Source organism: Myotis nattereri (genome assembly GCF_964212035.1).
Source record: "Myotis nattereri genome assembly, chromosome: 15".
Classification (NCBI taxonomy): Eukaryota; Metazoa; Chordata; class Mammalia; order Chiroptera; family Vespertilionidae; genus Myotis; species Myotis nattereri.
The window spans coordinates 18662501-18686768 of NC_138090.1; the positions used below are offsets into that span (position 1 = coordinate 18662501).

The 24268-nt window shown below is 44.8% G+C and overlaps 1 protein-coding gene across 4 annotated transcripts in view; it reads left to right on the forward strand.

Annotated features, from left to right (window-relative positions):
* ZNRF1 (zinc and ring finger 1) overlaps positions 1–24268 on the forward strand; it is a 95441-nt gene that overhangs the window by 60142 nt on the left and 11031 nt on the right. For all 4 annotated transcript variants that reach the window (XM_081108107.1, XM_081108108.1, XM_081108109.1 and 1 more), the window contains exon 2: positions 22052–22147. In XM_081108107.1, coding sequence (XP_080964233.1) covers positions 22052–22147 — 96 coding nt within the window. The remainder of the gene's footprint in view (positions 1–22051; positions 22148–24268) is intronic.

Genomic DNA, 24268 nt, shown 5'->3' on the forward strand with positions numbered 1-24268 from the left:
GTTGATCCCCAGCCATGGTTAGGGTGAGTGCAGGAGGCAACCAATCTCTCTCTCTCTCTCTCTCTTCCCTCCCTCCTACCCTCCCTTTCACTCTCTAAAAATCAATGGAAAAAAATATCTTTGGGTGAGGATTAACAACAACAACAAAATAAAGAGTGTGTGGGATGAGACATATATTGGTGCAGCTATCTTTGGAAAATGCAGTCTGCCACAAATGCAATCCCATTCAGAATTCTAATTGGAGTTTAAAAACCAGAACCTTTATTCTTAAATGCATTTGAAGTAACAAAGTCAATATTTAGAGAGAAAATTAGATGTGTCCTCAGGAACAGTCTAGTATGGGAGTTGCAAGCATACATAAAAAAAATATTATGCAAGACAGACTGCAATACCTTTCATTAACTGGTAGAAACAAAACTGTAAGGACACGGCAGGGAATCATGGTTCCTCCCTGCTGCATCCTCTCCCTAGTCTTAACCCAGTTCCCTCTCAGCTCAGACCTTACAATGATTCCTATTTGAAGGATAATTGGTCTTAGACTAAAAACATGTATTTTTCGATGGCTTTATTGAACTAAGATCTAGTCAAGGTTCATATATTGCATTTGGTTGGTGTGTTTCTTTCATTTCTCCCGATCTGGAACTCTTGTGTGCGTGTGTCTGTTTGTGTGCGTGCATGCATGGGACAAGACTTCTTGTAAAGACCAGGACCGGTTGACTGTCCCTCATTCTGGATTTGTCTGATTGTTTCCTCCTGGTGTCGTTGAACCTGTTTGTCTATACTCTCCCTTGTATTTCTATAGAAACTGAAAGCTAGGTCAGCTTGATTAGTTTCAGTTTAAACATTTTTGGCCAGAATACAGGTGCTGTTGCTACTTCATATTATGTCATGTAAGGAGGCATGTAATGAATGTCAAGGTTTTTCCACGTCAGTTCTGTTAAGTTTCATCATGTGGTTAAGATGGTGACTGCCAGATTTTTCCTTATAAAAGCACATTTTCTCCCTTGGTAGTCAGCAAGTCACTTACAGGGTGATTCATTGGTGACTTGCAAATATTCAGTTCTCCAAAAACCAAATGATGTTAGCGCTCTTATGATAAAGTGTAATGGTTTTAATATCCAGTGATGATTCTTGCCCAGATCAATTATTTCTTTAGTGGCTCACTTCAAAACTGTTAATGTGTATAGTTATGTGGTGCTGTCCTATATGTTAATAGGGCTATTAAACGACATTTCCTTTCTTAAGTCTGGAACAGTCTAAATTCCAAACTCCTCTGGTCCCAAGATTTACAGATAAGTGGTTATAAACAAGTAGGAAAAAATGCAGAATATCTTTGTGTCACAGGAGCAGGGAAGGATTTTTTAAAGCACAAATAAGGCAGAAACACAGGTGGTATTTAAAGCCTCGAGGCTGAGAAGAGAGGATGTAGAAAGAGAGTAGTAGAGAGTCAGGTCTGAGCCTTAAGGTACAGACCACTGCTGAGTGGTTGGGAAGAAGAGGATGAGACAGAAAAGGAAACTGAGGAACAACCAGTGATATAAGAGGGAAACCAAGATGCGGTGGATAGCCAAGTGAGGAAAGCAAGTCAGAGAGGAGGAGAGATGACCTGTCCATGCTCCTGTGAGAAGTTGACTGTTCAGGTAGCATCAGGGGACCAGTGATGCCCTTGTTGAACAGTTTTGATGGAGTGGTGAAGGCTAAAGTCCGATTGAGTGGGTTTAGGCTGAAAGGGAAGAGAGGCATTAGTGAGTATAGACAACGTTTTGGAGTTTTTATGCAAAACGATGCAAAGAAATGAGATAGCTGTCAGAAAGCAGCCAACAGAAGGCATTTTTCCAAAATTGGAGAAATGGCTTATCGGTTTACCTTGGAATCATCCAGTAAAGAGCAAAAAGGTCACAGTCAAAATGACAACCCACATTTTGCAGACACACCTATAATCCAGAGGATGCACATCTAGTACATGTAAATGGTTGCGTTTGGAGGAGGTCTGCAGGGAGGAGACTGGAGTGACCCTGCGGATGAAAGGAATAGACAAAAGAAAGTGAGAGGTCAGCCCTTGCAATCAGAGGATAAAAACAAAGGGTGGCGAAGCAGCCTGATATCTCTCAGCTGTTGCACTGAAGCCACCAGTTAGCCAGCCACACCCACAGATGTGTGAGGGTAGAATAAAGCCATTTGCAGGGTCTCAAATGCAAGGTCTCAAAAACTTACTCTTTTTCAATAAGATGCTGGGGGGAATAAACCAAGAAAGAGGACACCCTGGCCCTAACCGGTTTGGCTCAGTGGATAGAGCGTTGGCCTGCGGACTCAAGGGTCCCAGGTTTGATTCTGGTCAAGGGCATGTACTCTGACTGGAAATTGAACCGTGACCTCCTGGTTCATGGGTTGATGCGCAACCACTGAGCAACACTGGCCGGACTCCTGGCACCTTTTTATAGTAGTAGTTGTTATAAAATATCTGCGCCTTAACTAAACAGTCTTACTTTGTGAAATTAGGGATGAAACTGACAATGCCCGAGTGCTGCCAAGATGCATTGTAGCTTCTAATACTAAAAAACTGGACACAGCCTAGACACGTATCTGTAGAACATTAGCTAAATAAATTCTATTTCTATACAGTAGGATACTACGTAAGTGTTTCTCTTTTCTAAAATATATTTTTATTGATTTCAGAGAGGAAGGGAGAGGGAGAAATAGATAGAAACATCAATGATGAGAGAGAATCATTGATCGGCTGCCTCCTGCACACCCATTACTGAGGATTGAGCCTGCAACCCAAGCATATGCCCTTGACTGGAATCGAACCCTGGGACCCTGCAGTCCACAGGCTGACGCTCTATCCACTGAGCCAAATTGGCTAAGGCCATAAGCTGTTCTTAAAAGAGATCAGGGATATTACATTATTTTGTGGAAAGAAATATATTTTTAAATGAAAAAAGATTTCAAAATAGTGTAGATATAAAAAGAAATATTTCAGTCCAGAAGGGATAGTAAAAAAAATTAAATTCTTTTCTACACCGGCTGAGGGGAGTGTCACATAAAAAAGGCCTCAGCGTTTAGAGCCAGGTGCCAGTGTTCCTCAAGAGTGCAGCCCACTTGGAAGCCTTGAGCTGCAGGAAGATGGCAGTTAGGATTGGGGAACATTTTGTAATATGCTGAAGTGATTGGGAAAACCCCCCAAGCATTATGCCATCCCCAGTAGTAGTGGAAAGAAGGTGCCACTACCAGGCAAGGTGGGGGCGAAGGGGTCTCAGTCTGTGTGCAGAGCAGCTGCACTCTTGTGACCAATCCCTTTCTCAGGAGGCCTTGTTGGGTTCTAATCCACGCCCACTGTTCCTTTTTCACAGATTGTCTAGTTCGGTGGTTCTCAACCTTCCTAATGCCGCGACCCTTTAATACAGTTCCTCATGTTGTGGAACAACATAAAATTATTTTCTTTCTTTCTTTTTTTTTTTTTTAAATATATTTTATTGATTTTCTACAGAGAGGAAGGGAGAGAGACAGAGAGCCAGAAACATCGATCAGAGAGAAACATCCATCAGCTGCCTCCTGCACATCTCCCACCGGGGATATGCCCGCAACCCAGGCACATGCCCCCGACCGGAATCGAACCCGGGACCCTCCAGTCCGCAGGCCGACGCTCTATCCACTGAGCCAAACCGGTCTCGGCAACATAAAATTATTCTCGTTGCTACTTCATAACTGTAATTTTGCTACTGTTATGAATTGTAATGTAAATACCTGATATGTAGGGTGTATCTTCATTGTTACAAATTGAACATAATTAAAGCACAGTGATTAATCACAAAAACAATATGTGTTTTCCGATGGTCTTAGGCAACCCCTGTGAAAGGGTCGTTTGACCCCCAAAGGGGTCGCGACCCACAGGTTGAGAACCACTGGTCTAGTTGATTGGTTTTGCCTATTATAGCCAGACTCCAACATTTATCAGGCCAGAAAGTTAAAAGTTAAAGCCCCAGTGATCTAGTTTTGGAGTGACCACTGGAGAAGGAGCGTCCGAGGTGTGTGTGGGGTCCTCCAACACCAGCTGCTGCCTGAGTGAAGCCACATGTGCTTCTGGAGCCTGTGCAACAAGGTATCCTCCCTCCCTCCAGGGCATGAATTGGAATCTCCCTGGTCCAAGATTAAAATTTGACTTCCCTTTTTGCTCTCTGTTTCCTTGCTTCTCTGAGCCTTTTTCCCTCTCTTATAAAAGAGATTCAGAGCATCTCACCAAGTTATTTTGGGTGCACTCAAACCTGAGGGTTTATTTCCTCTTCCCCAGTTTCATTCAGCAAATGGATGGAATCAAAATACCCCAAAGGTAAGAGGCATAAAGCAGCGATTTATCACCTGTGGGTTGGGTATTTGCATAGGGACAGCTGGAGCAGCTCATCACTGCTTCACGATATTTGGGACCTCAGCTGGAAAGGGGAAGGCTGGGCACTGCGTCTTTTGATGGCCTTTCACTCACATGTGTGGCTCTCGGCCGAGACCTCATCTATGGCCGTCAGCCAGGGCGTTGACGTGTGCGGCTGCTCCATGTGACCTGGGGGCTTCCTCCCAGCATGGTGGCTGGGTTCCAGGGGCGAAGTCCTGAGAGAGAGCTAGGCAGCAGCTGGATCTTTTCACAGGACGCTGAACTCGATTGGTCAGAACAGTCACAAGACCACCCAGGTTCAAGGAGAAGGAAAACAGACTCCACTACCTGATGGAGAGCCACAGGTTCTAGAAAGGCCTATGGGGCTGGGACTAGTTCTAAGGCCATTTTTGGAAAATGCCTTCTGCCGTACCATTCAGTTGGTGATAGATGTTTCCCTCTCTGATGCAGCCACACTGATACTCTTTTAGTTCTTTGAAAGAACAATTTCTCTTCACTCCAAAGCCCTTGCACATGCTGTCCCCTCTACTTAGAGCCCTCTCTCCCTTTCCTTCCTCTCCCCTCCTGCTCCTCCACCCTAGCGGCCTGGCTGGCTTTTGCTTATCCTTTTGTCTCAGCGTAGTCCTCCCTCCTTATAGGAAGCCTTTCCTGACATCACTGCCGCCTCAGCCCTGGCCCCAACCTCTCAGTGACGACTGCTCTCCCAGTTTGATTTGGCACCTTGTTCTGGCGCTATCCTAATAGTGCCTATGAGGTAGTGCTGTGCCTGTGGGTATCCCCCGTCAGAGCTTAAGCTCCATAAAAGAGCTCTTTCTGCCTTGTATGCTGAGCAGTGCCTGGCACTTAGTAACCCTCAGTCAAATGGAGAAAATGGATTCAGCCTTCAGTGTCCACCCACTAGAGACAGTGACATGCACAGAATAGAGCATCAACACAGTTTAATGCACAGGGTTAGCAGGGTTATAGGACACACATGTACATATACACACACAGGCAAGCACCTAGTATTAAAGTAGGGACAATTGTAGGCTTAGACTGTCCTGTCAAGCCCCCTCTTGCAGGTAGAAGTGAAAGTGGAGCCGTGACATGAGTCACCCAGCTGGAGGCAGGTGCCTCCAGGACCAGCAGTCCCAGGCCTGCACTGTGAGAGGGGTGTTCCAGCGGATGAGAGCCCCTTCAGCTCTGAGTTGCAGTGACTGTGTTGGTCCAGTGATGATGCCCAGATACTGCCACTCATCATACCCTTCCCATGTGTCAACAAGAAGAAGGCATCCTCTTTCAGTCCCTGGCCCTCTCCCTCTCCCTCTCCCTCCCAGGTCAGGCCTGGACCACTTGTCAACCAGTTAGCTAGTGGGGGTGAAAGAAGGCATTTAAAAAAACCAAGGCCGGGCTTCTTTTCATAAGCATTGAACATTTGCTTTGCTTTTATTAAAAGTAAACTTATGCCCTCACCAGTGAGCTCAGTGGTTAGTGTTCAGTCCCTGGCCCAGGCATGTGTGGGAGGCAAATGATTCAACTCTCTCTCTCTCCCCTCTCCCTTCCTTTTCCCCCTGCCTGCCTGCCTCCCTTCCTCACTCCTTTTCCCTCTCCCTCTTCCTCCCTTCCACTCTCTCTAAAAATCAGTGAAAAAATATCCTCAGGTGAGGATTGACTAAAAAAAAAAAAAGTAAACTTAAAAAAATTTTTAGACAATTTTTTTAATTGATTTGAGAAAGAGAGAAAAAGGGAGGGAGGGAGAGAGATACACACATTAATTTGTTGTTCTACTTTATGCATTTATTGGCTGATACTTGTCTATGCTCTGACTGGGGATTGAACCTGCAACCTTGGAGTATCAGGACAACACTCTACCCAACTGAGCTCCAGTGTAGAGGGTTGAATTAATACTGTTCCTCAGACTGTGACATATTATCATTGGTCTGGGCAAGGCTGTTCTTTTTGTTTCCTTTGTTTGTACACTGATTTTTTTGTTTGTTTTTAAGAGGAAGGGAGAGAGAAACATCAATGATGAGAGAGGATTATTGATTGGCTGCCTCCTGCACACCCCCTACTGGGAATGGAGTCCATTACCCAGGCATGTGCCCTGACCGGAATGAAACCGTGATCTCCTGGTTCATAGGGTGACACTCAACCACTGAACCACACTGGCCAGGCTGTACATTGATTTGTATTATTCTTTTTCATTCCTATTTTCCATAGCCAACCTCGCAAATGTGCTTGATGTGTATTCTCTTATTGGTGTCTTGTGAATTGTTGCCTGTGTGGATTTGTGGAGTTTTTATTAGTGTTTTGGGATTTGGACTTTAGTTAATCATATGCATATGTTTTCCACTTAAGTAAAAGGATTGATGCCACAGACCCCTTTGTTTATTTTTTAACTCGGAACTGTTTAGCTCTATCCTGTGTGTACATTTCATCTGTTGCTACTGCCTACTCATCCTGTTCACAGTATACATGCACTACATGGTCTGTACCCATTCCCCATTCATCATCTGGGCTGCCTGCAGCAGCTCACTGCCTCCCTACTCGATCCTGTGCTGCCTTCTGATTGACCTGTGGGAGAGTTTCTCTGGGAAACAGAGCCAGAAGTGGGCTTACTGGATCCTAGACCAGTGAACTAGCTTCATCATTGTTTGAGCTGGATGATGAATACTAGTAATTAGGGGCTCATTAAACTCTTTTTGTTTGAAAATTTCCATAATAAAAAGGTGGTGGTGTTTTTTTAAAGGAAATACATCCATCAGACTGCTGAAGCACTGGGACATCCCCACTGTCTGGGAAGTAGCTGTGGGGCCCCTAGGTATTCTCTGCTTGGGGTAGGAAGCCCAGGTCACCCAGTACTGCTCTTCCACCACCGCTGGGCACTTCCATCGGAGCAGGTTGTGGAGGCATCCTCTATAACTATAATGGGTTAGAAGTGAGGCTCTGCCTGCTCTAGTTAGTTGAGGATGGGGGCAGGGCTGACATTTTTCCTGCCCCCAGGACTTGCAAGGCCTACCCAGGTGTTAACTGAAGCAGGTTCCTTCATATCTTCTAAACACATTGCTGGTGGCAGGGGTGCTTGCGGTCTGCACACACATGGGCACATGTGATTGCTATCTGTGCCCCTTATCAGAACCACGGGTTGGGCAGGAAGCAGCATGATCACAGTGGGTTTTTAACTGACATTCTGTTTCATACACACTGTACCATCCTACTTAACCTTCACTGTGGTATGGCAGTTGCTTGGAGCCTTGAGTGATAGAAGGTAGCCTCTGCTGGGAATGGACTCAAACAACAGCCTAACATACACTTAATTTGTTATCTCTTTTCAGTTCAGCTGGGCCTTTCCACACAGTTGCACAAAGTGTGATATTTATTTATCCAACAGATATTTACAAGAGCCTATCAAATGCTGTGCTCTGGGGACACAGCAGTAAAAGAAAAAAACTCTGCCTTCAGTGAGCTTATATCGTAATGGGGTGACAGACAGCAGGTGCAATGGTGGTGAGTGCTAAGAAGAAAATAAATTGGGTTGTGGTGGGGTGGGTTGAAAGTAGTGGCTGTTTTAGATGGGCTGTTTAGGAAGTGAGAGGGGCATTGTGGGGACCCAAAAGCAAGTGCAGCAATGGGGGCCGGGCGGGGGAGGGGTGGCAGGTGGAGGAGGAGGAAGGTCACCTTTCTCAAAAGCTGCTGATAGTTGGAGAATTGGCTTTAGGATACCACAATGTGGAGGTCATTGGTAGCCCTGGAAAGGTAATTTGGGGATTGGAGGAGTTCAAGAGGGAATGGGAGAAGAGGAAGTGAAGGAGTCCATTGCAGACAGCCCTTTGCAGGGTGTTTTTATTGTAACTGGAGCAGTTGCTGAAGCTGTGGGTGGGATTGAGAGTGTTGTATAAGGTAGGACACATATGCTGACTCATTAGAGGAGGAAAATGTGTTTAACGAACTTGTTGTGAATGACCCCCCCCCCCCGGGGGGGTGCTTTAGCAAATGTTAAATGACTCTGATCTTGAAGGAGAGCCCTGGGAGGGCCTAGTTTTCTTTTTCCCTTGGAGTGCCCTCTTCTTGCTAAAAGTAAGTCTGAAACATTTGGACTATGCTCAAAACATCTATTATAACATGCTTCACTCTTCTATCTTTAATCTTTTTGGGGGAGCTTAAACAGTAGAAATTTGTTTTCTTATGGTTCTAAAGGCCAGAAATGAAGAAAACATTCTATGTGTGTTGATCAGGGTCATTCACTCTTCCAGGGAGCTTAGAATTACTGACTTTCTTCGCTCATGCTTTGTGTCTAGAAGGCCTCTGGGAAATCCTTTTTAACTCGTTAGTCAGTAACTACTCGCTCTCTGGGGTCTTTCTGTCTCTTTCTGTATGGTACTCAGCCGTGGTGACAGAAAAGCATGCGGGCCTTCTCACACCCTGGCAATTGTTCTCTTTGATGGAACTGATCATTCCACTGCCATTGAGCTCTCAACAACCCCATTCTATTCTTTTGACTTCTTCCTCTTTAGATGCCATTTCAAAGCACAGTTGTGGCCTATAGGACCATGTCCTCTGAGTCCCACCTCCATATACTTCTGTGTTGGAGGTACACCTGAGCAGAACATGCCTTGCTGAGAAGGGGCCAGGACTAGGCTCAGGCAAGAAGCCAGCCTGCGTTCATTCTGCCAAATAGCCAAGCCCAGCCTGCAGTGTTGCTGCATGCCAGGCCCCAAGCAGGAGCTGGTACTTTTTATGACGTAAATACAGCAGTATGTGTTCTGCATCCTGAGCTTATATTGGGCGGCTTCTAGCAGACCTCCAGTGACCTGAAGGCCAAGGCTGTCGGCGTCAATAGATGCGAGTTCCACAGTGCCAGGCAAATGGTGTTTTTCAATATGAGCAGTCACTTAGATTTGAGTGTCATGTCCCTTTGCCTGGTAAGTCAGATACTGGCTGAACATGAACTGGCTGTGTATTCGAGCATTTTCCTTCCTGTCAATGAAAGACCCCTGTCATCGATATATGGGCACTGGGACAGTGCCTTCAGGAATCCCGAAATAAACTATTAGGTAGATACTGTGTGAAACTTGCCTTCTCTGTCCTTTTCCCTTCCCTAACTCTCCTTTCTCCTCCAACCCCAGCCTCCAACCACTCACTGTGCGTGCACACACAAGATGAAAAAAGCAAAGTCAGGTAAAGGTTAGATTTTTTTAAAAAAAATTTATAGAGGAGGGAAGTGGGGGAGAGAGAGAAAAAGAGACATTGATGTGAGAGAGATGCATCGATTGGTTGCCTCTTGCACGTGTTCCAACTAGGGATTCAACCCGAAACCTAGGCATATGCCCTGACTGGGAATCTAACTCACGACCTTCTGGTGCACGGGACAACACTTCAACCAATTGAGCCATACCCTCCAGGGCAAGGTTGGAATTTTTTAAAGTTATATAAATAAAGATCCCAGGACTTGGAAAAGATTATATATTCAGGAGAGAAAGAGGCCAGCAACAAGGTGGTTCCAAGCAGTCATGTTTTTCTAGGAAAATCTGCTGAGGGCACGCACCTACAGAGACTAGATCTGCGTAGCTGGTGCCCTGCTCAGACAGCATCCCCTTGGGAGCTGGAGGAAGTGAGGCTTCCTCCTATTGCTAATGTAGAGGCAGCACACAATCCGGGTGGGGGCGGGGGGGCGGGGTGTGAGAGAACTTCCTTTTTGCCTAAGAACCAGATTTTATTGTCCTTTAGACTTTTTTGAGGGGAGTTGGACCTTGGCCCAACTCCTTGCTATTGAGTTTGTGAGGAAAAATGGAATTCTGCCTTCTCCTAAGAGTGTTCTCTGACATTGTGCAAACATCAGAAAACCCACTCCACAAGCTGCTGTGAGTGTTGGGTCCAGTGGGCGTAGGTGTGCGCTGTATTGGATATTGGAAGATGGGACAGCCATTAGGAGGAAAGCATGGTATTCAGCTAAATAACTAGGCATTTCCTGGCCAGACCTATTGTCTATCAGGGGTCCTCAAACTACGGCCCGCGGGCCACATGCAAATACAAATATTGTATTTGTTCCCGTTTGTTGTGTTTTTTTTTTACTTCAAAATAAGATATGTGCAGTGTGCATAGGAATTTGTTCATAGTTTTTTTTTAAACTATAGTCCGGCCCTCCAACGGTCTGAGGGACAGTGAACTGGCCCCCTGTTTAAAAAGTTTGAGGACCCTGGTCTAGCTTGTGGCTAAAGAACTTAAATAAATTCTGGCTTGACCCTTTGGACAATCTAGTGACAATCTTTTGAACGGATGGTCCATCCTTTAAGTAAGACATCTCTAAAGTAAAAGCCAAATGTTTCTCTGGAGACTATGTCCACACTTTTTGAGTCATAATTGGATGTCCCTAACCTTGCCCAAGCATGGTAGCTAGGTAATCAGGGGCTATAATTCAACCTTCATCTTTCCTGGCCAGTAGTTTGGGACTTGATCACATGCTGAGGCTTTGATTTTTTTCTGTACTTGTACCTGCTCAGACTCAGTCATCAGACTGTGATGTCCTTACACCCCCTCTCCCCATCATCGACTTCCCACACAGTCCTTCCAGGTCCTCTCTCTGGAAGAAATGGGTTAGAAGGTCAAAGGAAACAGGACCAATTAGGAGCTGTAGTTTCCCATTCTTCACTTGGCTGGAATGCTGTTGTTGGGCTCCACCTGCCAGGATTGCAGGCTGGACTTGCTGTAGCAGCAGGATGGGGTGGATGTCAGCAGGCACACATCCATGTGCTCACGCTGCAGTTTTTGCCTTTGTTCCCACTGTAGATATCTCCATTGAGCCTGTTCCTGTTTGTAGTAAGTGAACAGGAATCAATGTATTGTTTTTGTGATTGGGATTCAGTCTCTGTTTTTTAATACCTATATAGGTACTTTTTATATATTCATTGATTCTAAGGCCACATACATTTCATAATTTAACAACTCTAAAATCAGGATGTGCCTTGCCATCACATCTTAAAATTACAGGTGGCAGCTTTTTATTCTCTTGGAGATTCATAATGATGTCTTTTAAAACCGATGAGCTCATAGAGTCCACAAAATACATATGTAGGGTCAGCTTTTTTACTTACTAGTATTTGACTGAAGAATTTGTGTATTTCCTAAAATAGGCAATTTTACCAACAAGTCTCAGTATATTTGAGTTGTACTGGATGCAAATAAACTTGCACTTACCCTGGTAAAATGGCCACCCCACATTGCACATGCTTTGCTCTGCACAGTCACTCCCACATCATCTTTGGTTGGGTTTTAGAATAATGCTGACAGTAGAGAGTAGGCAAAGACTATGCAAATATTCCTAAGTAGCTTGTACAAGGCCACCTGACTAGTGAGAGCCTGTTTCTTCTGACTCCTCTATGATTTTCTTTGTTCCAAACCAATCAGTCTAGAATCCAGAAACAGCAAAAATATGTTTGGGATGGAATAGACCATGCTGAGAGTAGAGAATGTAGATCACTACTGACAGAAACTTTTTAGTAGGTAAAAATTGGGAATCCAGACGTCCACAGAATAAAATAGCTAAACACAATGTATCACTATAAAATGCATAGACACTGCAAGTGATAAGTATGTAGATTGTGGCTGATACAAATAAGTAAGTGTATTTAACGAGCAGAATATTACTATCTAGGCAGAGAGGGCTCTGGGAAGGTAGTGGCTGGTATACATGTCTTTCTTAGCTCTTTGATCTCTTCCGACGCCAAGCAGAGGGGCAGGCAGGCAGGGCTCAGAAGGAGTTGGAAAGGCTGAGCTCCTGAGAAAATGCAAAGGTAGAAGTTATGGGGGAGAAGATAAGAGACCTGGAAGATGGACATTTGACATATAAGTAGCAGGAGTACTACAAGGAGAAAAAGGCAGAGGAAGGGTGTATCAATCAGGACAGGCTAGTAGAACTAGGTTATAATATAATAACAAAACAGTCCTATAAGCTTAGTAGTTTAACTCAGCAACTTTATTTTTTCCCCACGCTACAGTATCCGGTATAGGTCAAAGAGTGTTGGGGAGGGGGGGTTGGGGGGAGGGTTCTGTTGATTGTTGTTACTGGGGAACCAAGGTGATAGAGGCTTCATCTCACTGCAGCAATGCAGGTAATGTTGGGGAATCATGAATTAGTGCTTAATGTGCACTTGGAAGAACATGCATTACTTCTGCTCTCATTTCACTGTCCAAAGCAAATTATAAACCAGCCTTTAACTTCAAAGGGAGCAGGCAAATGCACTCCTACTATACAGTGGGGCCTTGACTTACGAGTGTCCCGACTAAGGAGTTTTTCAAGATACGAGCCATCTCTCAGCCGATTTTTGCTTTGAGTTGAGAGCTAAAATTCGGGTTACGAGCCAGCTTCAGATACCCCACCACTAGTTAGCGCAGCGAACGTCACTGTGAACACCACAACATCAGCCCAGCATCACGTGTCTCACTTGTTCTCTGTTGATTTGAGTTACAAGCTCTGTCACGGAACGAATTAAACTCCTAAGTCAAGGCCCCACTGTATAGCTAAAAGGAGGAAAGCTGGAAAAATTTGGTGAATGGCACTCATAGCTTACAACTAGGGGAAATAACTAAGACGCATCTAAGCATATTCTGGTAAAATTACTGAATTCTAAGGGTGAAGAGGAAAATGTTTCAGGCCAAAGGAACATATTATTTACGAAGAAAAAATCACACTGGCATCAGATTTTCTATAAGTTGTACCAAGATGCTATATAAATAAACCTACAGATCACTAAAGGGAAAAAGGAAGGCATCATAGAATCTGATGCACAGGCAGACTTTCATTCAACATAGTACTGGAAGTCCTAGCCAGAGCAATTAGGCAGGAAAAAGAAAACACATTCAAATCAGAAAGGATAAAAGTAAAATATCAAATGGTGTGATATTATCTATATATATAAAAGCCTAAGTGACTTTTTGACCGGTCGCTATGATGCACACTGACCACCAGGGGGCAGGCGCTCAATGCAGGACCTGCCCCCTGTTGGTCAGTGTGCTCCCACAGCCAACCTCCCCAACTGGCCAACCTCCCACACCCCGATCGCCAGCCAGGCTGAGGGACCCCACCCGTGCACGAATTCGTTAACCGGGCTTCCAGTTAAATAGAAAACCCTAATGACTCCTCCAAAACTTAGAACTAATTACCAAATTCAGTAAAGTAAATGAACTGTTAAAAAAAGAAGTTAAGAAAACAATTCCACTTACAATAACATCAAAAAGAGTGAAATACTTAGGAATAAATTTGACTAAGGAGATGAAAGATCTGTACATTGAAATCTATAAGACATTGGAATAAATTGAAGACATAAATAAATGGAAAGATGTTCCCGTGTTCATGGATTGGAAGAATTAATATTATTAGTTGTCCATACTGCCAAAAGTGATCTACAGATCCAATGCAATCACTATTAAAATTCCAGTGGCGTTTTTCACAGAAATAGAAAAAACAATCCTAAAATTCACATGGAACTGCAGAGACCCTAAGTAGCTAAAACATCTTGAAAAATAATAAAGCTGGAGGCATACTTGCTGAATTCGAACTGTGTTACAAAACTGTTGTACTCAAAACAGTATGGTATTGGCAAAAAAACAGGCACATAGCCCTGGCCACTGTGGCTCACTTGGTTGGAGTGTTGTCCTGTGCACCAAAAGGTCCTAGGTTCCATTCCCGATTGGGGCACGTGCAGGAGGCAACTGATTGATATTTCTCTCTCTCCCCCTCTCCCTTCCTTTCTACAGAATCAATGAAAAACATCCTCAGGTGAGGATTAAAAAATAAAATAAAATCAACACAGACCAGTAGATCAGAATAGAGAGTCTAGAAAAAATTATATATGCTCAATTAATTTTTGACAAGGGCACCAAGAATACACAATGGGGAAATGATAGTCTCTTCAATAAATGATGTTAGAAAAACAATATCTACATACAAAAGAATGAAATTGGACCCTCTAGCTTACACTATACACAAAATCAACTCAAAATGGATTCAAGAGCATAAGATCTGAAACCTCAAAAACTTGTATAATTGAAATTTACTGAAATGTTAAGCATTCTCCCCTGCCCGCCCCCCCCCCCCGCCCCAAAAAAGGGTAACTGTGAAGTGATTGATGTGTTAATTAGCTCAGTTGTGGGAATCCTTTCACAATTATACCTATGTCAAGTTATTATGCTGTGCACTTTTTTAAAAGAATTTATTAGTTGATATGCAAGAGAGAGATAAATTTATTGTTCCATCCATTTGTGTATTTATTGCTTGATTCTTGTATGTGCCCTGACTGGGGATTGAACCCCCAATCTTGGCATGTCGGGACAACACTCTAACCTCCTGAGCTACCCAGCCAGAGCTGCACTTTAAATGTATTGTAATTTTATTTGTCAACTTTACCTTAATAAAGCTGAAGAGAGAGAGAAAAAAGAATCCTATAGTTACGATATTCATTCAACTGCTTAACTGTCACTCCTTCAGGGGGGCCTTCCCCGACCACTAGCTAACTTAACACACATACACCTCTCACTGCTTGACACTTTCCAGTGGCTTATTATGAAAATTTCAAACATACACAAAAGTTGAAAGTTTAACTTATGAATCTTATTTTTTAAAATTATTTTGTTATTTATCTGTTTTTTAACATCTTTTTTTTTTTTAATCCTCACCTGAGGGTATTTTTCCATTGATTTTTAGAGAGAGGGAAAGAGACATATCGATGTGAGAGAAACATCAATTGGTTGCCTCCTGCACTTGCCCTGGAGCCTGCAACCGAGGTACATGCCCTTGACCGGAATCAAACCCAGGACCCTTCAGTCCACAGGCTGATGCTCTATCCACTGAGCCAAACTGGCTAGGGCATGAATCTTATTTTTGATGCATTTCATTTTTAATACAGTAATCAGCACACCATCTAAATGTTTCATCATGTTTGTCACTAACCACAGTTCAATATTTGCTTATGCTTTTTTTCCTGGTTGAAGTACAATTTACAAACAATGAAATCTCAAATATTGATAGTACATTCATTGAATTTTGACAAATGCATGCATATATGTAACCCAAATTCTCTTTGTGATGTAGAACATTTTCATCACCCCAGAAAGTTCTCTAATCCCCTTTTCAGTCTGTCTCTGCCCTAGTCCTACCTCATAGAGACAGCCATTGTTCTGATTTTTCTCCACCATAGGTTAGAGTTCCCTATTCTAGAACTTCATATAATTGGAATCATAATATGTGCTCTTTTGTGTCCTTCATTAGCATGTCCTTTTTAAAAATATATATGTTTTAATTGCTTTCAATGAGAGGGAAGGAGAGGGAGAGATAGACACATTACTGATGAGAGAGAATCATCAATCGACTGCCTCCTGCACGCCCCCGACTGGGGATCTAGCCCGCAACCCGGGCATGTGCCCTGACCGGGAATTGAACCGTGACCTCCTGGTTCATGGGTTGACGTTCAGCCACTGAGCTGTGCCAGCTGGGCAGCATGTCCTTAATAGTCATGGATGTTGTTACATGTATCAGTGCTTTGTTGCTTTTTATTGCTTAGTAGTGTTCTATTGCATTCCATGGTTATACCGCAGTTTGTTTATCCATTCTGTTGACGGACAGTTGGGTTGTTCCAGGTTTTTGCCTGTTACGAATAAAGCTGTGTTGGACATTCTTATACATATCTATTTGTAGACGTATGTTTTCATTTCTTTGGGGTAAATATTTAGATGAGGAATTGCTTGGGTTAGGTTAAGTGTATATTTTTATAAGGAACTACGAAATCTTTTCCCAAAGTGACTGTGTCATTTTGTACTTTGTCCAACAAAGTGAAAGTTCCAGTTTCTCCACATTCTCACCAACGTTTGATGTTGTAAGTCATTTACATTTTTATTTGGCATTTTAATAAACAGGTGTATTAGGGCTCTCCAGAGAAACAGAACCATGGGAGAGAAGGGGGGGGGGGGGAGTAAGGAATTGGCTCATATAATCAAGGAAGCTGAGGTCTCATAATCTGCCAGAAATCCCAGGAGAGCCCATTGCCTTTAGTCCCAGTCCCAGTCTGAAGGCTTGAGAACCAGGAGAACTGATGGAAACAGGTGAGCCCCAGGCCCTGGAACAGAAAGAAGTCTGGAGGTTGAGTCCAGGAAAGCAGTGTTGAAAGAGACAGAAGCTAGAACTCCTGGACCTTTACCTAGTCCAGAATGTTCTCCAGGAGAGACCAATCCACACCTCAGCCAATCATAGACTGTGGTTTCCAGAGGGATAGGGGAGGGGAATGGATATCCCTGCTCCTGGGGACACATCTCTGCAGTAAGAGAAAGTCATCCCGTGTTACTTCTTGCTCTAACACTTGCAGTATGTCCCACTGGATCAAATTCATTTAGTTATGTCTCATTTTACCGACATGAAGCACCACCAGGATGTGAGAGGGACAGATCCAAGCTGGAAACCAGGAACTGGACAGTAGGGACGCATTGTTGGGGGTAGGGCTCTCTGAGCCCCTAGGTGAGAGGAGTCCCCATTCTCCTCCCCCGCCCCCACCCGCCCCGCCCCCCCCCCCCCCCCCCCAAGACAAGAGGTCCTGCCTGAATGGCATGGCTTCATACTCCCTGGTTGCTTCTTTTGATTCTTCTCTGTTTAGGTGATCCCAGAGACATGCAGAACTGGGGCAGCGTTAAAATAGCGCATCAGCATAGAGGGAGGGTCAGGGAGGGAACTGGGGCAACATGCAGAGCACAGGTCTGAGAAATCAGGTCTTAAAGGAGAAGGTTGCAGTTTTGCAGAATGAGAAGTAAATGGTCCCCGGAGAACAAGAACTTTAATTTTTATTGCAAGATAAATGTGCAAGAGGATTGGGAGAGTTATAACTTGAGCCAGTTGCCGCTGTCCTGGCAGTAAAAAGGGGTCAAGACCCTGCACTGGGTGGCGAATACAGGTTTGTCACCTCTGTTCCCTGGTCTCTGGTTCCACTGAGGATTCCCCACTTGGGCAGGACACTGTTGAAAGAGAGGAAGCAGCTGGGTTCTTCTGGCTGATCAAACTGTCCTCGGCTTTTCTGACTGTATAACCTTGAGCTGGTCTCTTGGTTCACTCCCGTCACTTTGTCGGTGGCAAATTGTAAAGACACAACATGTGCAGGGCACTGCCTCTGAAAGTCAATTAGATGGAAGAGAGAGGAAGGCAGCTGGTGCACTTACTGTCTGTTCACCTGGCTTTCAGGGCAATGGGCAGGGTCTAGTCTCAGATGCAGTTATGGGATCTCCTGGGAACTCCACCTGTTGCTTTCTCATGAGGGAAAATCAGGCATCTCCTATCTGCTTCCTGAGTGCTGATGAAGGTCTCATGAAATTTAACAAAATCATGTCAGCTGGACAGCTTTGCAGGACTGATTTTAATTTGATTTGGACTTTTTTCCAAAATGGTATCAACATTTCCTAGACATCTTAACCTTTAGATAGCTCATGAAGATCGCAGAATTTATCATTTCATAGGGCTGTTGGTGTTGAATCATGACAGGACAATTATGAGAAAAGATTGGGGCAGTAGAGGGGTAGAATCCATCTTGATCACCAATGACCTTTCAGGAAAGAAGGTGGGAAAGACATTAGTTTTTTCCCTAAAGTTTTCCATTTCTCTAACCTGTTGCCTTTTAATTTCCATTTAAAAGGTAATTTGCAAACTCAGCATCTTACAGCCAGTGCTGTAGGCTCCGGGGCCAAGTGGAAAGCAGAACTCTGTCCTTCCATATTAACAGAATTCCCCGGGGAAAAAATTTTTTTTTCATTGTTTTAGTTTATGGAATTATCCAGGACTGTGGGTACTTCAGGAGAAATTGGGACTACATGGGAGATTTTAAATTAGTATTTAGTAATACTGGTGCCTGTGGCATTTAGGTTGTTTCTGCAGTGTAACTCCTCTGCTAGTCATACAGCTTGGCGAGGAGGTGCACTGGCTGTCAGACTTCCTGGGTGTTGCGTACCAGCTCTGGTTGTCTTGGGCAAGTGACTTTCCTTGATGTCCTCTTCTGCAAAATAGAGTTAACATTAGTACCCACCTCATACTGTGTCAACGAGAAGACATGTGAAGCCCAGTGGTTGCCCATAGTAATGACTCAATAAACGTGACCTGTTATTATGTGCAAGAGTGGGTGCTTTGGGAGATTAACAGGGACCGTGGTCCACATTCGCTGTAGGAAAGTGCCGTACAGGTGCTCTGGAAGTTTAAAGGAATCAGAATTAGCAAGCAAACTGGCCACCCCCTCACACACTGCATGGTCTCGGCCTATGCACCCTATGCTCCATCCCCCTATCTCTCGGCCCCCAGTCCTCCTGTGCCTTCCTCCTTGTCAAGGGTTGCCATGTGTGATGAAGGGGCTACCACATACATTTGATTAGCTGCTTTTCAGCGTGCTTTCAAGTTTCTTATTTCATTGGCTTCTAGCAAGAGTCAGGTAAATGACTATTTTTCATTTTAGGAAACTGAGGTCCAAGGAGGCTATCTTGGCATTTTCTACTTACATAATTGACTTCGAGTTATGTCTTGAGCCTTACCCCTTTCCTCCACCACCTCCTCCCCCCCGCATCCAGAGATAGTGATCCAAGTGGCCCTAACCTTGCTTTTGCTGGAATGTAGGTCTCTTCCTACTATAGTGGCATGTCCTCCCAATCCAGCTCTTTCTTAAAACCCTGTTCTGAGGTGTCTTCCCAGCACCACCTAGTAATTAACTCCATTCTGAAACTACCTACCTGGAGATAGCATCAGATCCCTCAGGTTAAGGGCTCAGTCCCATAAGACTGCCTCCCCTACTCCTCCTTTCAAACACCAATTACAAGTCCAGGTTGTCATCTCTGCTTCTGACCAACTGGCTGTTAATCAGAGGTTCCCACAATCCCCTCCTTACTTTCATGCCATTTGTTAGAGCAGCTTACAGAACTCAGAGAAACATTTCAGTACTAGACTACCAGTTTATTATAAAAAGGTATAACTCAGGAACAGCCAAGGGAAGAGATAGATAGGACATGGTATGGGGAAAGGGCCCGGAGCTTTCATGCCTTCTTCAGGGGCACCCCTCTCCCTGAATCTCTCCGTGTTCATCAACCTGAAAAGCTCTCTGATCCCTGTCCTTTTGGGTTTCTGTGGAGCCTTCATTACATGGGCTTAGTTGATTAACTCATTGGCCATTGGTGGTTGAGCTCAATTTCTAGCCCCTCTCCCCTCCTCAAAGTCTATTACGTAAGTGGGAGATTGGGGGGTGGGACTCAAAGTTCCAACCCTCTCATCAGCTGAGGGTTCTCCTGGAAGCCAGCCCCTAGCTTTAGTTTACCAAGGGGCTTTCCAAAAGCCGCCTCATTCACATAAACTCTGGTGTGGTTGAAAAGGGCTTGTTATGACTAATAAGACACTCCTTTCACCTCATGGCTCTGGAGTTATTTTTCAGGAATTGATGACAACAGACCAAATATTATTAGTCTTAGGATGTTCGGAAATCTCAAGGGCTTTGGGTGCTCTGTGCCAGTAACGGGACAAAGACCAAACATATTATTATGAATCACAGCATCACACCTGTGAACAACTTTCCTCTGATGGAAAGGACTTCCGATTGGGAGCTAAGAATCTGATTCTAGTCTCAACCCTGCTCCCTCAGTTTGACCTGATGGTCTAGCTGGGGCCTCTTTCTTTATCTGTACAACTTGGTTTTTCCTGGGAAATAAATGATCAGTGATGTTCCCTTGTAGTCCTTGTTGGGTGGCTGCTTCCCAGCCCTTTAGCTGTAACTCCTCTCCTTTCCTGCAATCGATGAATCACATTGGGATTTAGGGATTGGCTAATGCTGTTATTGCGATAACCATGACTCTGTTCTAAGTTATCAGGAAAGTGAAGGATGTGTGGGTGTAAGGTTTTTCATTAGTAACAAATCACTTTAACACCTACCAGTGTCTGTGTCAGGGCCTGATCCAGACCTCATTGCATCCGTCCTGGCCTGCCCACAGCCCTGGGCCCTCGGCCTGCAGACGGAGTGCTGACTTAGCAAGTTTAAAGTAGACATATCCTGTAGTCACTTCAATTGTTGCAAAACTGGTATTTTGAGTCAGAAAAGAAAGTGAGCCAACCTCTGAAGAAAATGAGACAATCTTCTAGTGCAGCGGTTCTCAACCTGTGGGTCGCGACCCCTTTGGCAGTCGCACGACCCTTTCACAGGGGTCGCCTAAGACCATCCTGCATATCAGATATTTACATTATGATTCATAACAGTAGCAACATTACAGTTATGAAGTAGCAACGAAAATGATTTTGTGGTTGGGTCACAACATGAGGAACTGTATTTAAAGGGCCAGAAGGTTGAGAACCACTGTTCTAGTGGCTGGTCATTCTGTGGAATGCTATTTGATATAAATATAGGTTTATTTGCAGGGAACAGGCATGAGGGCAGGTCCAAGGTTGCCTGAGTAAGGCCACATGGAGAGGAAAGACATTGTACATGGAACATTCTGATTGAAAATTAATAGAAGAGCCAAATCTTCACAATAGCTTCTTAATAGTATTGGATCTTTTGGTAGAATGGAAAAATATCCATTGAAAATAATTTCAATAAAAGTAAAATGGGGGAAAATCGGAAATAGTTTCTCGGTGTTTATAAAAATAGCCCTGGCAGTGCTCAGTGGTTGGAGTGTTGGCCCGAGTACTGAAGTGTCTCGGGTTCGATGCCCCGCAAGAGCACATCCTTGGGTTGCAGGTTTGATCCCCAGACCCGGTCAGGTGCATGTGGGAGGCAACCAATCTGTATGTCTCTCACATGGATGTATCTCTCTCTCTCTCTCTCTCTCTCTCTCTCTCTCTCTCTCTCTCTCTCCCCCACACTCTCCCTTCTCCCCCCCCTCCAATGTTCTCCCCTCCCACCCCACCCCTCCCTTCCACTCTCCTTGAGTGAGGATTAACAACAAAAATAGTTTATAAAAAAAATAAGTCAAGGGACTGTTTGCTTCATGAAGTTCAGCTCAGAAGATTCTCAACTGAAATCTCCAGTACTGATAGAATTCTGATGAAACCCCTTGGGTGTGTAAACAGTCCACACTTGGGAATAGAACCCTGTGTTTGCCTGGTGTTGTGAAACAGCTGTTACTCTCAGTGGCATATGGCCAAGGCACACAAGACATTTGGGAGCACTCTGGCTTGCACACTCAGAGGACAGCTGCCTTAGCCCAGGGAGGCAGAGGTGCTCTGAGTGAGGGATGGAGATGCTGATGACAGTAGGAATTACTCCCACAGGGCACCCAACCTAGTGGTTCGAGGGCTCTGAAGTGGAAGGGTGTTCAATGCTTTGTTGTTCAAAGACAGATTATTTAGTTGCTCTGATTTGATGCCTGTCTATTCCCATTGCCCCTTACACTCCCTTAGAAAAGGGCCTAAAAGAAAATAAAACTCAAATTAGCAGTCGGTGACTTCTGATAAACGTCAATGAGGAACATATGACTGGGAGAGAACTAGTAAAAAATGGGATTCGGGGGCTGTGATAAAATAACAAAATTTTGGGTGATTTAATGAAGGAGGAATCAAGTCTAGGATATATCTAGATTTAAATTCTCCATGTCAACTCTGGCCCCACATGGCCATAGTCATTTAAGAGTATCTACATTTATAATGAATACACTTAGTTTAGAGAAAACATTTCATCCTCTTTTCCTCTTTTTCAGGTTTCAAGTGCCCCATTTGCTCCAAGTCTGTGGCTTCCGATGAGATGGAAATGCACTTTATAATGTGTCTGAGCAAACCTCGCCTCTCCTACAATGGTAAGTGCTTGGCTGGGAGCTTCTGAGTGAGGTCTTCCCAACCTCACGTGCCTCTGGGCAGCATTTCCACCCACCTTCCGGCAGGAATAGTCGGGGAACACCTGACTGTTAGCAAGTCTTGCTGCGCCAATCAGAGGCGAAGAGCAGTGGGACCAGGAAGGCAGACCCAGGGATCAGGGCTGTGGTACCAGGAAGTCTCTTGGTTCACTCAGTCCCACTGCCCTTTCTTCCAACCCCTTGGTTCCTTGGACCTCTGGTTGGGTGATAGAGCTCTGCCCATTCTCACACCTGACAGCAGAGGGTGTGACCTCTCCTTGGGGGACGGGGAGTTTGTGCCAGTGGTTTGCATGGAGTGCTTAAGCCCTGATTCTGCCCGGCAGAATGGGTGCAAGATGTGGACACCCTTAGGGAATAAAAACATTGAGCTGCCACCTGGTCATTCCTACCATGGAGCCTGCCTCAGAGCTGAGCAGTGAATACACGGGTTGGAAACTGGGCCAGGGATTCCATGAAACCCACATCCCCCTAAGTGGCACCTCTGTGGACTAAATGAGTGTCAGCATCTGCCTGGTATGCCATGGATAAGGATTTGGAGCCTGGCTGATCTGAGTTCAAAGCCTGCTGCAACCACTTACTGACTATTATCCTAGACAAGTTGCTCAGTTTAGCAGAGCCTAGGTTTTCTGGTCCATAAAATAGGGACATCAATACCTGGTTCATAGGATTTTTGTCAGGATAAAGTAAGATATCCTATATAATAAAAGGCTAAAATGCAAATTGTCCCCTCAACTGAGAGTTCGACCAGAGGGCGGGGCCAGCTGGCCAACCACCCACGCCCTCCCCATCAGCCTGATGGGGTGGGCCAGACCCCACCGTGCATTAATTAGTGCCCCAGGCCTCTAGTTACACATAAAACCCTTCAGCACAGAGCCTGGCACATGGTCAGTGCTCAGGAAGTTACAGCAGCCCTGAAAGAGGTGAGGCCATCCTAGGTTTCTTTTCATCATTTTGTGGAGTGGACTGACTTCTGTTCAGTGCTGCTAGTGGCTCTCTGGTTTTCCATTCTTTTTTCTTTTTTTAAAAAAAATTCATTTAACAGAGAGAGGGAGAGATAGATAGAAACATCAATAATGTGAGAGAGCCAAAGCCGGTTTGGCTCAGTGGATAGAGCGTCGGCCTGCGGACTGAAGGGTCCCAGGTTCGATTCCGGTCAAGGGCATGTACCTCGGTTTCGGGCACATTCCCCGGTGGGAGATGTGCAGGAGGCAGCTGATTGATGTTTCTAACTCTCTATCTCTCTCCCTTCCTCTCTGTAAAAAAATCAATAAAATATATTTTAAAAAAAAAATAATGTGAGAGAAACATTGGTTGACTATCTCCTGCACGGTCCCCCCCCCACCCCCCCCCCACTGGGGATCGAGTCGCAACCCGGGCATGTGCCCTGACCGGGGATTGAACCTTGATCGCCTGGTTCATGGGTCTACGCTCAACCCCTGAGCCACACCAACCGGTTAGTGGTTTTCCATTCTTATGTGCTTAGTTTGGTCTTCCAACCATGTTCATCAGAGAACTGTGTTCTCTACAAGAACAGGCATTGGATCTGAGTGGGACACACCCCGACCCTGGCACTGGGCCCGCTTCTAGGATTAAAGTCACAGCAGTGCTTAGGAAAGGAGTTCTGTGACCTCTCAGGGAATCTGAGGACTGGACAGGAGATGAGCCTGGATTGCTTTGCCCCATCCTCATGGTGAAAGTTTCCTGGGTAGACTCTTTACAGACTTGTCCTTGGGCTCCTGCCTCCTCGGATCCCCATGCCCTCCTTTCTCCACCCAGCATTAGCCCAGGGAGGCCTGGTGATTCCAGATTTTTTCTGTGAAATGAACCTGAAAAATCTAACCCACTCAATTCTCCTGAAAACACATCCTAATGTTCTCATCTCTTCTTTATTTGCTCAGCGAAAGGCTCTGGGTGCACATGTGCGGGATGGTTACTTGCTGTCTCAGCTACACGCAGTCTGGTAGGAGGCCCAGCCGCAGGAGGTTCTGGCCTTATCTCTGTCCCCTTCGTATTCTCCTGGTGTCCAGGAAGCCCTTCTTCTCTCCAGTGGACAGCCTCTCCCTG